Genomic DNA, 14,566 nt, shown 5'->3' with positions numbered 1-14,566 from the left:
ATTGTTTACTTGATATTTTTCTTTTTAATTAATATAGGATTTCTTTGATATAAATTTGCCTCAGAGTACTGCTTTTGCTACATCTCACAAACTTTAATATTTTGCATTTTTGTTTATATTTCTCTCATTTTATTATTTGCCTTCTTTGACTCAGTGGTTTCAGGATGTGTTTTTTAAATTCCACATATTCGTGAATTGTTTCATTTTCCTTCTGCTATTGATTTCTAGGTTCGTTTCAGTTGTGGTTATAAGATATACTTGGTGAGCATTTAATATTTTTATATTCATAAAGACATGCTTTGTGATCTAGCATATGACTCATCCTGGAGAATGTTTGTATGCACTTTAGAAGAATACATGTTCTTCTGCTGATGCATGGAATATTCTATATATCTGTTAAGTTCATTTGATCTATTGTGTTGTTCAAGTCTGATGGTTCCTGATTTACTGTCTGAATATTCTGTCCATTATTCATATTGGAGTACTGAAGTCTCTTACTATTATTGCATTGATGTCTATTCTTCCCTTCAGATTTCTCAATGTTTGCTTTATATATATGTAATCTGATGTTGGGTATATACATATATTTATGATTGTCATATCTTCCTGACGAATAGATTCTTTAATCATCATATGATGAAGAAACATTTTTTGTTTCTTATTATAGTTTTTGGTTATTTCAAGGTGATTTTTTTGTACGTAAGTATATCCGTCCTTTCTCTCTTTGGTTATCATCTGCATTGAATATCTTTTTCCATGTTTCACTTTAAGCCTATAAATATCCTTAAATCTAAAGTTAATCTCTTATAGACAGCATATAATTGGATCATCTTATTTTATCCATTAAGCCATAGTATGTTTTTTATGGGAGAGTTAAATCTGTTTACATTTGAAGTTACCATCGATAGATAAGAGTCTACTACTATCATTTTGTTAAATAATTTCTGTATGCTTTGTATTTCTTTTATTCCTTTCTTCTCATGTTGCTATTTTCCTTCTTCTTTTTTTTCTCTTGCTTTTTAGGGCTACACCCACGGCATATGGAAGTTCCCGGGCTAGGGATTGAATTGGAGCTATAGCTGCCAGTGTACACCACAGCCACAGCCACACCATATCTGAGCTGTATCTCCAGCCTACACCACAGCTCATGGCAATGCCAAATCCTTAAACTACTAAGTGGGGCCAGGGATCAAACCCAATTCCTTATGGGTGCTAGTTGAGTTTGTGTCCACTGAGTCACAATGGGAACGCCTGTTTTCCTTTTTATGTCAAGGTTTTTTTTTTTTTTCTTCATTGATACACTTTAATTTCTTTCTCTTTTTTAAAGATATTTCCTTTGTGGTTGTCCTAAACCTTATAGATAAATCTTATAGTTATTACAGTCTGTTTTAAGATGTTAACTTAGTTCAATTGCATAAAAGTCGACATTTATACTCTTATCTGACACACTATGTTACTGATGCCACAATTTGCATCTTTTATATTGTGCACCTAATTACAGATTTTTTGTAATTACAGATTAATTAATTAATGAACAGTTTCTTTAATTTTGCCAGTAACATTTATACTGGTTTGAATTGTGGTTTATGTGTGACCTTTACAGTATTACTTTAGTCTGTATTTGCTGTGAGGTTTATACTTTTTTATGTTAGTACTAAGTATCCTTTCGCTTCGCTTGCTGAACTCTCGTTAGCACACCTTGCGAGGCAGTGCTCTCACTGCGGCAGAACTCTGAGATGATGCCAGTACTTGTCGTGGTGCTGAACGCCTTTAGGTTTTGTTTGTCTGGGAAAATCTTCATCTCTCCTTCACTTTTAAAGGACAGTTTGACAGGCGTCGTATTCTTGGTTCATAGTTTTGTTGGTTTGTTTCTATCTGCACTTCAAATGTATCGTTATACGCTCTAGTACCTTGAAAGTTTTGTGCCAAGAAATTCAGATAGTATTTTTTGGTGGGGAAAGTGCCCTTTATTTAATGAATTACTTTTTTCTAGCTGTTTTCATAATTCTTTGTGAATGTTGTCCAACTAATGATAGTGTTTCTTATTGTAGTCCTCTTTGTAGGATGTATTTAGTGTTCTTTAAACTTTGTGAATTTGGGGTCCATTCCTTCTGCAGATTAAGAAAGTTCTTTGGGGGAGTTCCCATTGTGGCTCAGCAGAAATGAATCCAACTAGAATCCGTGAGGATGCAGGTTTGATCCCTGGCCTCACTCAGTGGGTTGGGGATCCCGCATTGCTGTGAGCTATGGTGTAGGTGGCAGACGAGGCTTGGAGCCCACATTGCTGTGGCTGTGGTGTAGGCTGGCAACTGTAGCTCTGATTTGACTCTTAGCCTGGGAACTTCCATGTGCCACAGGCACGGACCTTAAAAAAGAAAATTCTTTGGCGTTATTTCCTCAAATAAGGTTTCTAGTCCTTTCTCTTTCTTTTCTTCCTTACAAGAACTCCATAGTGCACGTATTGGTTTAGTTGATCACGTCAAAGAATTCTCATAGAATTTCTTCACTCTCGTTTTGTTTTTGCTTCTGTGACTGGGTAATTTCAGATGATATATGTCTTTTAATTCTTTATTTTTCCTGCTTGATTGACTCTACCTTTGAAGCTCTCTATTGAATTTTTGACTTCAATCATTATATTGTTTTATATATATATACATAGCTATACCTGTAGCATATGGAAGTTCCAGGGCTAGGGGTCAAATCGGAGCTACAGCCGCTGGTCTACACCAAAGCCACAGCAATGCCAGATCTGAGCCACATCTTCGACCTACACCATAGCTTATGGCAATGCCGGATCCTTAACCCACTGAGCGAGGCCAGGGATCGAACCCGCAACCTCATGGTTCCTAGTCAGATTCATTTCTGCTGTGCCACGACGGGAACTTCTCTTTGTTCTTTTATGGTATCATGTTTCCTTGATTCTCTGTGATCCTGGTACTTTGCGTTGGTGCTTGTGCATTTAAAGAAAAGATTCCTTTTCTGTCTTCAGGAGAGGATGGCATATACCAGTTTCTGGAGGTCTCTCAAAATTTTCTTATGGCTCACCTTCTCAACTCTTGCTTTTTCCTAGAAGGGTGTCTTAGAATTGTGTTTCTTTTCTAAGTCCCACAGAGCCATGTCAGATTCTGAGAGCCACGTCAGGTCTTAAGATCAAATCACTCCTCTTCTGAGAACAGTGCCTGAAATGCCAAGGCTTTTGGTGCAGCTTCCCTTTCTTTCCCTCCCTCCCAGAGAGGACGTCTTGCATGCTGCTCTTCTGCACAGTCTGCAGAGTCATGCCAAGTGCCTCAGGCGTCACCTTTCTCTTTTCCCCAAGGGAGTGCACTTAGGTTCTGAGCCAGGGGTACAAGCTCCATATCTCTTCCTCTCTCCTGAAGGAGCAGTGTCAGTATTGGGCGCCTCTGTCAGATTTCACAGAGTTAAACTGGTTGCTGAATTCCACACTGGCTGTGTAGATCTGTGTGCTGTCTACGGGGGCACAAGGAGCCTCAGTGGCAGGGCACACATGCCTGTTACCATGAGTTGCCACCTCTTTTTTTTGCTCTTTTCTGTCTGATTTCCTCAGCGTTCTGGGTGCAACAAGAGAGAAGCAGGACTCCAGAAGCAGTGCTCGTGGGGAGTGACCCAAAGGCCGGGGAAGCCGTGCCTTCTTTTTGCCTTTTCCTCCCCTTCCCTTTGCTTCTGCCTCGAAACCAAGCTTTATCCCATAGTTCTCTGCCTCTTGCACTGATAGGAGTGAGTGTACGTTACCCAGGTTGGTGTTCCTACCAGAAGAGGGACAACTTTGTGTTTTTGTCTGATCTTTTTCGACAGTTCTTCGCTGAGGCAGTCTTAAGATCTGGAGGCACCACCTCTCCTTTGCTCACTGAGCGCCAAGATCACCAGTCATTTTTATGCAAATTCACAATTCTTTCCATATTTTAAGCCTCTACTTTTTTTTTTTTTTTTTGCTCACTGAGCACCAAGACCACCAGTCATTTTTATGCAAATTCACAATTCTTTCCATATTTTAAGCCTCTCCTTTTTTTTTTTTTGACTTATCAATTCCAGCCCTATTTGAAGGCTCTAGTAATTTCCTAAAGAGATTCCCAAATATAGATGTTAACCAGAGGTTCCCAAAGGACTCTATCTTAAAAGTGTAACGTCTGTAACATCTGGTACATGTAAATTCTCCCCTAGTGGATATTGGAGCTCCAGTTCTGCTTTGATTTTATGTAAGGTATGACTTTTTTTGCCTATCTGAGAATTCCCCATAATTTTAAGTAGTTGTTGCTTTCTGGGCTTGCTGACTAATGTAGAGCAAACATTACAGTCATTTGGTCACCTTTTTCAGTACCTAACTTGGCACAGTAATTAAACCAAGCTGTTCAACTTCTCTATGCAGAGGATTATGTATTTTACAAATTGCTTATTGTTGAAGTGGCTTATTTCTTGTTCTGGTCCTGTAATCAATAACCAATAATTACAGAACATATTCACCCCAAATATGCTGAATCATGTTATAAATTTTGGGGGAGTTTGTGAAGGGAGGAGTAGCGTGGGGCAGGCAATTTGATATTTACTCAGTTATGTTACTTCTTTGTATCTTAAACTAGGTGATTAATTCATAAAGAATTTCTATAATTATGATTTGTTCTTCTTTCTTATAATGAGTATTTCATTTACACCAGTATGATTTGTTCTTACGTCATCCAAATCGGTCTAAAAAGTTTTGCCTTAAAATCTAATCCTTACTCAATTCAGAGAATTCTTTAATTTCATCCTTTATTTGGTACAAATAGTTAACCCCATATCAACCATCAAAGTACTCATTATAAAAAAGTTCAGTCAATGATTCAAATCATGTCTTAACTTCTTGCTATTTTCGTCAAAAAAGAGATTTCTCCTCATTATTCTTTTTAGAAGGAAAACAGGAAACCGGAATCTGATTTGCATAATTATTTTTGTTCCTATCAGGTTTAGTAAGGTCTAGTTGCATTTTTTTATTAATTTTTTTTCTGCATGGGTGTCAGGAAGCTAAATGATTGTGATTGTGTTTCTTGAAACTTTTATTTGTAGTCTTGCATTTAAATATAGTTAATTAGATACCAGATTTGTAGCTAATTAATTCATAAGCACTTCCTTAACCAAAATTGGAAATAGCAACAAATTTGACAGACTTTATTAGAAATACAGGAAAACCATTTAGACTGTAAAATGCATAATTCAGTAATAGAGTAAGAGTTGAATTCAGTATATTAAAAATGTATAATTATTTATGGGGGGTTATTATTTTCAAAATGCCTGAAGAAGTCAGTAGATTGAGACACCCCATTAGTGGTTTTAGATCAGCATGAGTTTATTTACCCTGCTCCTGACTAGATGAGAGGTGTAGGTTAGGCATAGGAGAACTGAGCAGGAGTAACTGGCTTTTAGATGGTTTGAACTCATGACCATTCCTCATGCTTTAACAGGTAAAACTTGCCAGTCACTGAAAAGTATAAGCCTCTTGTTAATTTTAGGAGTCAAGATAGAATAATTATTACAAGTAAAAAGGTAATTAGAACTTCCTGTTGTGGCTCAGAGGGTTACAAAGCCGACATATTGTCCCTGGATGCAGGTTCGATCCCTGGCCTTGCTCAGTGGGTTAAGAATCTGGCACTGCAGTGAGCTGTGGCATAGGCTGCAGATGTGGCTCGTTTCTGGTGTTGCCGTGGATGTGGTGCAGGCCTGCAGCTATAGGTCTGCTTTGACCCCTAGCCCAAGAACTTCCATATGCAACAGGTGTGGCCATGAAAAGAAAAAATGGTAAATAATTATAGATCAGAATGTTGCCTTACTTCTTTTGTAAAATTTGATTTAAAAAAACCCCACAGAGCTAGAAGTGTTAACATGTGTGGTATTCCCTTTTATTTTTATTTATTTATTTTTATTGTTTTTGGCTACACCTGCAGCATATGGAAGTTCCCAGGCTAGGGGGTCATTGAATCGGAACTACAACTGCCAGCCTACACCACAGCCACAGTAACACAGGTTCCAAGCCTCATCTGTGACTTCCACCACAGCTCACGGCATGCTGGATCCGTAATGCACTGAGCAGGGCCAGGGATCAAACCAATATCTTTGTGGATACTAGTTGGGTTTGTTAACACTGAGCCACGATGGGAACTCCCCCTGCCCTTGTTTTTTAAACCTAATTTTTCTTTGTTGAAAGTGTGGAGCAGATACCTCAGCATATGCTTCTTAAAAATTCTTAAAGTACATTTCTTTAAGAACTTTCAGTCGTAAGAGTATATTTTCTGAAAGTGCTCTTTAATTCAAAGAGCTGTCTTGCTTTTGCTCTTATGCCCATCCGTATATTATTCAAAACCAAAGGACAAAGAATTTTGGTTATATATTGAGATGTATTCTTTGTGTTGTATTTGAAAGTACATTTGGAAATATTTGAAGTTTATGGATGACACCTTTCCAGTTTTATATGTATTGTTTATATCCTATGAATTCAAGAATAAATAAGGACCTTGAGAATGTGTTTCTTCTGCCTCTAAGTACACAAACATCCTTATTTGTTCTAAAATTACATTTATTTGTGATAATATGTTTTTCATATTTTTTCCTGTTTTAGGCTAAAAACCTCATAGAAAGATTTTTTAATCAACAAGTAGAAGTTCTGGGCAGGCGTGCAGAGCCATTGCCAGAAATATACTATATCGAAGGTACTCTCCAGATGGTCTGGATTAACCGCTGCTTTCCAGGGTATGGAATGAACATCCTGAAACATCCGAAGTGTCCTGAGTGCTGCGGTATGTAGGGAACTGTGACTTTATGGTTTACAGTTACGGAAACTCACTCACTCTCACTAGGACTAAGTGCATGTCTGTCACTTCTTCTATAGCATTTAGATTTGAAGTAGTGTGTTTGGAAAGACGTGTCAATCGGAAGGTATAAAAGAAAAACGCGCTCTTGATTTTGGCCTTGTTTTAACATCATAATGAAGGGGGCTTGGGGACATTAGGCCGTTGTCTGGGAGGAAAAGCAAATACTAGTTGCCAGAGACTTAGAATTACTTAAGAGCCCAAATATATTTCTTTTAGAAGCAATTTTCTGATGAGTACACATTTGTCTATAATATATTAGGTATCTTTTTACTTAAAAAAAATAAGTGTGTGGATTGCTTTATTACCAGTGGTTCCCTTTGACCTTTGCTCCTCTCTGTAAAGGATCTGAGCTTCCACCTGGCTGTCCTCCATCTCCCTGCTTATTGTAGAGGAGTCTGCAGAGGCTGTTAAGGATAAGGGCCTGGATTCAAACAAAGTCTGAATTTGTTTTTCAGTTGTTGAGTGCATCAGTTAATCTTCAGTCTCCAAAGACTTCCTAGTATAAATATCATTAAATTGGTACCATTTTTGTTGAGTCGTCTCTGTTCTTTCCTGCTCTTTTTCTATCTTATGTTAGATTAAGAACGTTTTTGTACGATAGAGCACTAAATTTTTTTTTTGCTTTGCTTTATTTAACTTGGTTAGATTTTGCTTTATTTTTTCGTGATTTTGTTTTTCTTAAGGATATGAAATTTTACAGGATGTACTGAAAATTTATCTTAGGAAATACAAGACAAATAAGTAAAGCACTTACAAATGCCAGCCACGTGACTATGTTCATAATCTGCGATTACGTGCATCTCTCAGGAGCACATAAAATGATAAAGAAAAGCCTGGGAGGCAGTGAAAACAAATCCTAATAGTTAGCAGTCTGTTAAATGCACTGACATTGTCACTCAATAAAGACTTAAACTAAAAAACTTCAATATTTATATCTCATTAATTCCAAGAATTTTTAAATAGTTAAACATAGATCTTTCAAGTGAAAGTATAGGTTTGGTTCTCTGAGAAGTACAAATAATTTCATCATAATTTTTTTTGCATTTATAAAAGTTCAGATACCACAATTTTTAGGTACTCTAATTTTATTATGTAATTATAACATTCAAGTTATTATTTGCTCTAGTAGTTGATCAAGTTCATTAAATAACTTTTATTCCTGACAACAGACCCCATGAGAAGTACATAATAAAACATATATAAATTTTTAAAATATTTTCTACCTCTGAAATACTGTTTTGCTCTCCCAAATTAATGCTCTTGGCCCACAGGGTTTAGATATATAGGAAGTGCATTCATGAAACAATTAGGGCAAGACCACTAGACTACAGAGAAGAAAAGAAAAAAAGGAGAATTAGAGTTAGGACCAATCATAGAGGATTAAGGTAATTGAAAAAAAAGCCCTCTGAGTGACTTGAGACTTGAAGTAAGACGTTGAAGGTGTGGGCTTAGCAAGTACCATCCAGTCAAGGGCATGACTGAGCATTTCAGGGGAATTTTGGTCAACTGGGGCTAGAGGATTAGTGTCAGAGGCGCATGGGGCAGGTGGCCTTTGACAGCAGAGTGGGAGAGTTCAGTTTAATGTGGTGATTGGAGTCCATTCTTTATGTAGAGGAGAAAAATAACATTTTTTAAATTTTATGAGATCATTACTGTTGTTCAGTATACATATCAACTAATGACTTACTATGCTTCATTTTGTGTCATTCTGTGATAAACAAATATTTTAATTTAGAATTACCTTTGTGCTATCGTCTCTGTTAGACTAAAGCAGGACAGAGCTCCCTTTTTTGCACAGAATTCATTAAGTGTAAAGTGGCTTTCAGGTCCCCAGCATATACAGTAATTTTTGTCTGTATTATAAGAGGCTATCACTCTAAAATTTTTAAAGAGCACTTACAACCCAAAAAACATTCAAATAATTCTTCAGATTGGAAGGCAGTATAAAATATAACGATAGTTACAAGACAGAATTAACATACTAAGTGAACCTAAAATCCGTTCCCACGTGGAGTGTAATCCTGGATGGAGGCATGTAAAACATAGGAGATGCTTTGTAAAATGACTTCCTGAATGAAGACATTGAGACAGCGTGTCGGCTACGTGACGGCGGGCTATTTACTTTCTCAGCCGTTGGCTGCGTCAGCAGTGATGGTTTCTTCTGTTTTGGATGTGTCACTTTACTCATGTAGTTTTACAACTGGATGACACATAAAACTCTGCTGCGTATAGGCCTGGAGACATTTTTTTACCTATATTATTTTTCTATTTTCTAGTTAGTTTAGCATTTTCAATTTATTTTCATGGCAAAATTGGTTTTGTTGTTGTTGTAGTTTTGTCTTTTGTCTTTTTAGGCCCACACCCATGGCATACGGAGGTTCCCAGGTTAGGGGTCAAATCGAAGCTGTGCAATGTTAGACCTGAGCTGCGCCTGCGACCTACACCACGGCTCAACGGCAATGCCAGGTCCTTAACCCACTGAGCAAGGCCAGGGATTGCGCCTGCATCCTCATGGAATTTTTTGACAAGATTCTGAAATATATTTTCCTGTGCAGTTTTTATAGTTTCTATTATTTCTGTAGGACTCTGTCATATCTTGTTTTCCTCTTTATTTTATTCTTATTTAATCTTTACCAAATAACATATTTTGACATAATATTCCACTCCTCCTTTTTCTTCCTCATTAAACTATGGCAGTCTCTGAAAGCTATCTGAAGACCTTCTCAAAAATATATCCAAGGTATGGGAACCAGAGAGCTCATTTGCAGTAAGCATCCTTGGTATCCTTGGTGACTGATGCATGTGGAAGTTTGAGCTCCTGAGTGTTAGTGCTGATAAAGCAATGCCTACGTAGGATACCTTTCTTTCTACTGAGGCAACAGGCTGTTTTTCATTGACCGTTATGGCTTAATATGTGTGTTTATCAATAGTAGTTTAGGCAACGTTATTTTCTGCTGCTTTCTTTACAAATAACGTTTTCTGTTGCACATGCAAAGTTTGGGGAGTTCCAGGAAACTTAAGGAAAGAACTTTTTCATAGTGATATAGTGTCTATGTCAGTAGTTAAATAATTAGGGGACAGGTTAAATATTCTGAGATAATTTTATTAATAAGGTATAATTTTGTACTTTATACAGTGAAAGTGAATTGTTTAGTAGATACAGTTGTTATTAATAAGGTATTTTAGGCTCTAAAATTTTATCATGCTCAGACATGCAACCCTGAACTCAATTTTTAATTTTATGTCTAAGAACCAAGAAAAAATAACAACAACAACAACAAAAAGCTGATGTCACCAAACAGACCTTAAGGCAAGGAGCCTTACTAGATACAAAGAGGCATTAGGTAATGATAAAATAATAAATCTAACAAGAAGATATGATAATAAAATATTTCTGAATCTTTGAGTTCTTAATAACATAGGTCTGAAATACATAAAACAAAAATTGTCAGGTAGTCCTCACATATAAAGCCATGTAGAAAAAAAAGGATTGGACCCAGCTAAAAAATTATTTCCAGGTGTTTTACGGACAGAAATACATGAAGAGTTGTGCATGTTTTAGAATGTAACAAAAAAAATCATCTTCAGCATCAGAAAAAGATTTTTTGAAAAGCACACAAAAGTCACTAACCTCAATAAAAAGTGTTCATTTAGTCTACATAAAAATGAAATACTTGTGTTTATAAAAAGAAACTGCAAAGAGAGAAAAGACAATCCACAGAATGGGAAAATTATTTGTAATGGATATGAGCAACAAAGACTAATACATGTAGAAACCTCTCCTAAACATTTTTTAAGAAGGCGAAACAACTTGGAAGAGGTTTGAACAAGGACTTCACAAAAAGAGTGATTCCAAATGGTCGGTGGCCCCATGAAAATATGTTCAGCCTTTTTGTAATCAGGGAAATGTAAATTAAAACAACATGAGATCCTACTACACACCTCTTGGTTGGGCAGAAGACAAACGTCTTAGTACACTAGGATACGGAGCTCTGGGAGCCACACACTGCCTGAGGGTAAACCATGCCCCTTGGGGACAGTTTGATGACATTCTCCAAAATGCGACGACGCACTTGCTCTGCAGTTCGACTCTCAGGAAAGTGTCTGCACAGCTTAGTTTTTGATAGTCCCACACTAGAGACAACCCAAATGTCCACTGCCGGTAAGCGTACGAACACAGAGTGATATGTTCATGCAATGGAATATGCTGTGTGGGAATGGCTGTAATGAGTGAACGGGAACCAAACCGTACGGATGCATTTTATGAACTAACTTGTGGAAAAGAAGCTAAGCATGGTAGAATCGTGTACCCTAGGCATCGCTCAGCCGTGGGTTATGGAGCTTTATTCACGAGTGCTGAAATCTGAACCTGTAATGCGATCTAAGGAAATTAGCACCGTGACGGGAAAGAAGGCGGGTGCTGCCTCGTGGCGGGAGGGAGTCTGAGTGGAGCGGAGCGCGGCTCCGGAGGCGTGGAGAGGGGAGGGCAGTGTCCTGTGTCGTGGCCTTGAGGGTTCTGTGCAAACATTCGTTATCGTGTACGTTTGTGTCTTGTTTTTTCTCTGTGTTACATTTTGCAACAAAAAGGTAAACGATTCAAATTTCCCCAAGGCTTAAACAACATTTTATTTTGGATTTAGATTATTTACCTTTTTTATTATTATATTACATGTTATTTACAATTAACCAGCTTTTATCTTTTGAGTTATTTCCTATTATAGATTTATAGAAATGTGAGTATTAATCTCAAATAATAAACACTTTTGATTTTTTGGTGTGTTATTTTAATGCTTCAAAATGCTCACACTGCTGTAATCTCTCTCTCACAATATATGTGTGACTACAGGTGTTTTGGAATGTCCTTTAATGGATTCTGAATATGACTTTTCAAAAAATGAATAGCAAAATGTTCTAGACATGCAGAGTAAGGGCTGGATCCCTCACCCCGCTGCGTTCACGCCGTCTGCCAGAACTTCCCAGGTGCGCCATGCAGGGCTTGTTACAGGCCAGCATCCCAGCGCATTTTCAACTCTCCATTCCCTTCCTTCTCCCTCACTGCTCTCCTCCAGTTAAATTCCTTTTCGGATCTTTCACTCAGATTTATCTGCTTGATCTCGTTCCCACTGTAGCCATCTCAATTTGGATTTCATTTTCCTGTGCCTGGAGGGCTTTCCGTCTTTTCCCCGCTGGAATCCCTTTACTCATTCTCCTTATTCAGTCTCTTCCCACATCGCTTCCAGTTATGCTTCTAAGCTCTGAATGTAATCATGTAACTACTTTAAAAACTTCAATGATAAAGCCCAGCTTCAAAGCATAACTTACTATACCCTTTATAAGCCAGTTCTTCCTTATTTTTAGCAAGTCATAAATACCTCCATTGTAGCACTGATGTCATTATTTATATTTTACTCATCTAGGAAATGTGCTGGAATTCAGAAATACATAGAGTGCATACCTGAGTGTGAGGCACTGCGGATATACAAACATGCTGCTTCTCTTGTGTTTATATTTTATCTGGTCAAGCAGCTTGTATACAGACGGTCATTGCACATGGTGAAAGGCACAGTGGTGGACATAAAACAAGGTGCTGTGATGCGCCCTGGAGTACCTCTCAGGATTTAAACAGTAACCCGGAGGCCTCCCCACTGGTATTTTGAATAGGATTTAATGAAAGTGCCATTGTCAGAGGTCTGGGCAGGGTTAGAGGATGTTGAGCTTCCTGGGACTTCAGTATCTTGAAGCAGTTACCATCCACAGGCGCCAAGAATGAAGATAAGGAAAGAATGATGCAGCAAGCAGCCCGTGAGAGCTGCGGAAACGTGGCCCCAGCTGAGCCCTGTGCTCCAGTGAGGCAGCCACCCCATGAAAGCGGCAGGAGGCAAGAGGCGTCCTGTAGTCCGCTCATGGAGCCTTCCTTTGGCCTGAGCCGGAGGAGCGGGCGGTGGGGGGGAGTTAGAGGGGGAGGGAGACAGAAAGAGAGGGAGGGAGGAGGGAGAGGCAGACAAGGGTGGGAAATGGACTGGGTGTGGGTGCGGTTGGAGACCACCACGGACAGTATCTAGGGGCGAGTCAGGGGACAGCATTAATTGCATTTTCAAGAATGGCTTTACTCAAAGTGACGCTTGAGCCCTGCATGATAAAAAGAAGATGTGTAGAGATTTGTGTACTGAGTTTTGCTGACATACAAAGGCAGGACTAAGCATGACATGCTTTAGAACTGATGACTGGCCATGAAAAGAGAAAGTAGATTTAATGTATTTGGGACAAAACCAAGAAGTATTCATGGGATGTAAAAGCAGGAGGATGGTGAGGAATAAAGGGTGATGCTTATGTTTAAACATGAGTAGGTGATAGATACTGAGTACCTGTTAAATTTTTTTATGGTATATGAAGTTGTAGTCTGATTTTATTTCATGTAGAATGCTCAGTTTCTCAGTATGATTGATTAAAAAGTTCACCTTTTACCCAGGGCTACTTTAAGTATCTATTTAGGCAGATATTTTATTGAATTCTTTTTCTTCTTTTTTTCTTTTTTCTTTTTGGCTACAAGTGCCACATACAGAGGTTCCCACAGCAGTGACAATTCACTGTTCCACCAGGGAATTCCCAGTAGATATTTTTCTGAATACTCTCTTTTTAGTCTATTCTTGCAGAAATTAGTTATAACTTTTAACGAGTCTCAATTCGCCATACAGCATGTCTTTATGTATTTTGAGGTAAATGCCAGGTATCTGTGAATATTTTGTTGTTTGATATTCAGTATTTTTGTATTTTTATATTTTTGTGTTATTGAGTTTTGTTCTGGAACACACAGAAAAATTGTTTGGAAACAGTTCAATCACTTCTGGTCTTGTTTTTGATATTTATTTGCCACAATCCCCACTACTGAAGTGAGAATTTCTGTTTACTCTGACCATAAGCCTGCTATTCTTGAAGGTTTCCATATGAACACCTGGGATCATGCCCACTTACTGGCCCTGTGTGTGCACTGGGCACTGTTACCTTACAGGGTGGGTGGAGTCTAAAAGTTTAGGGACTAAGAAAATTATGGAAGCCGTGTGTTTTATGACCTAGCCTGGAAGTCAGCTAGTGTCACTTAAAATACAAAGTTCCGTGTCAAGAGGAGATGACACGGGTGGACTCTGCTGCTCCGATGGGTCAGTGTGAGAATGTTTAGGAGGGGTACTCATCCTTTTACCAAGACTGCTTCCTTTTTACCAAGACTGCTATGAAGATAGAGATTTCCGTCTTCGAGAAACACAGTGGGCCACCGAGCCCTTTATGCCCCCCTTTCTTTTCAAGTCAGCTGGTCAGTTTTCATTTTCAGTAGGCCTGGGAGGATTATGCCTTAGCAAGGAGGCTTCATGGTCATAAAGGTGTTATCTCCCTACTTCTGTTTTTCATCTTCATTGAGGTATAATTAACAAACACTCGCATGTATTTGGGGTAGCTCAATGTTTTGCTGTGTGTATGCATTACTAGTGATCGCCGCTGTCAAGCTAGTTCACATACCCATACATTCCACGCCTCTCGTAGATCCCTTGAGACTCACTGTTTTACCATATTTCAAGCATGCAATATACTATTGCAGGTTAGAGTCTGTACTTGGATCTCCAGAATTTATTCACCCTGAATAACGGAAACTTTGTAACATTTCCGCATTTTTCCCTCTCACCAGTCCCCGGAACCGCTATTCTACGTCCAGCTTC

The 14,566-nt window shown here is 38.3% G+C and overlaps 1 protein-coding gene across 3 annotated transcripts in view; it reads left to right on the top strand.

Moving 5' to 3' along the window:
- The window catches only part of ZPBP (zona pellucida binding protein), an 81,723-nt gene that overhangs the window by 41,334 nt on the left and 25,823 nt on the right, over positions 1-14,566 (top strand). For all 3 annotated transcript variants that reach the window (XR_014814386.1, NM_214106.1, XM_084974591.1), the window contains 1 exon segment: positions 6,605-6,782. Coding sequence is in view for 2 of the 3 variants with exons in the window: in NM_214106.1 (NP_999271.1) it covers positions 6,605-6,782 (178 nt within the window). In the remaining variant the exon portion in view is untranslated.

Source organism: Sus scrofa, chromosome 9 (assembly GCF_054392235.1).
Source record: "Sus scrofa isolate SSC_HxYL_T2T_F1_AM1 chromosome 9, Sscrofa_HxYL_maternal_Yorkshire_Landrace_v2.0, whole genome shotgun sequence".
Lineage (NCBI taxonomy): Eukaryota > Metazoa > Chordata > Mammalia > Artiodactyla > Suidae > Sus > Sus scrofa.
The sequence above is the reverse complement of the archived record's forward strand: the minus strand, read 5'-3'. Positions and strand labels throughout refer to the sequence as shown.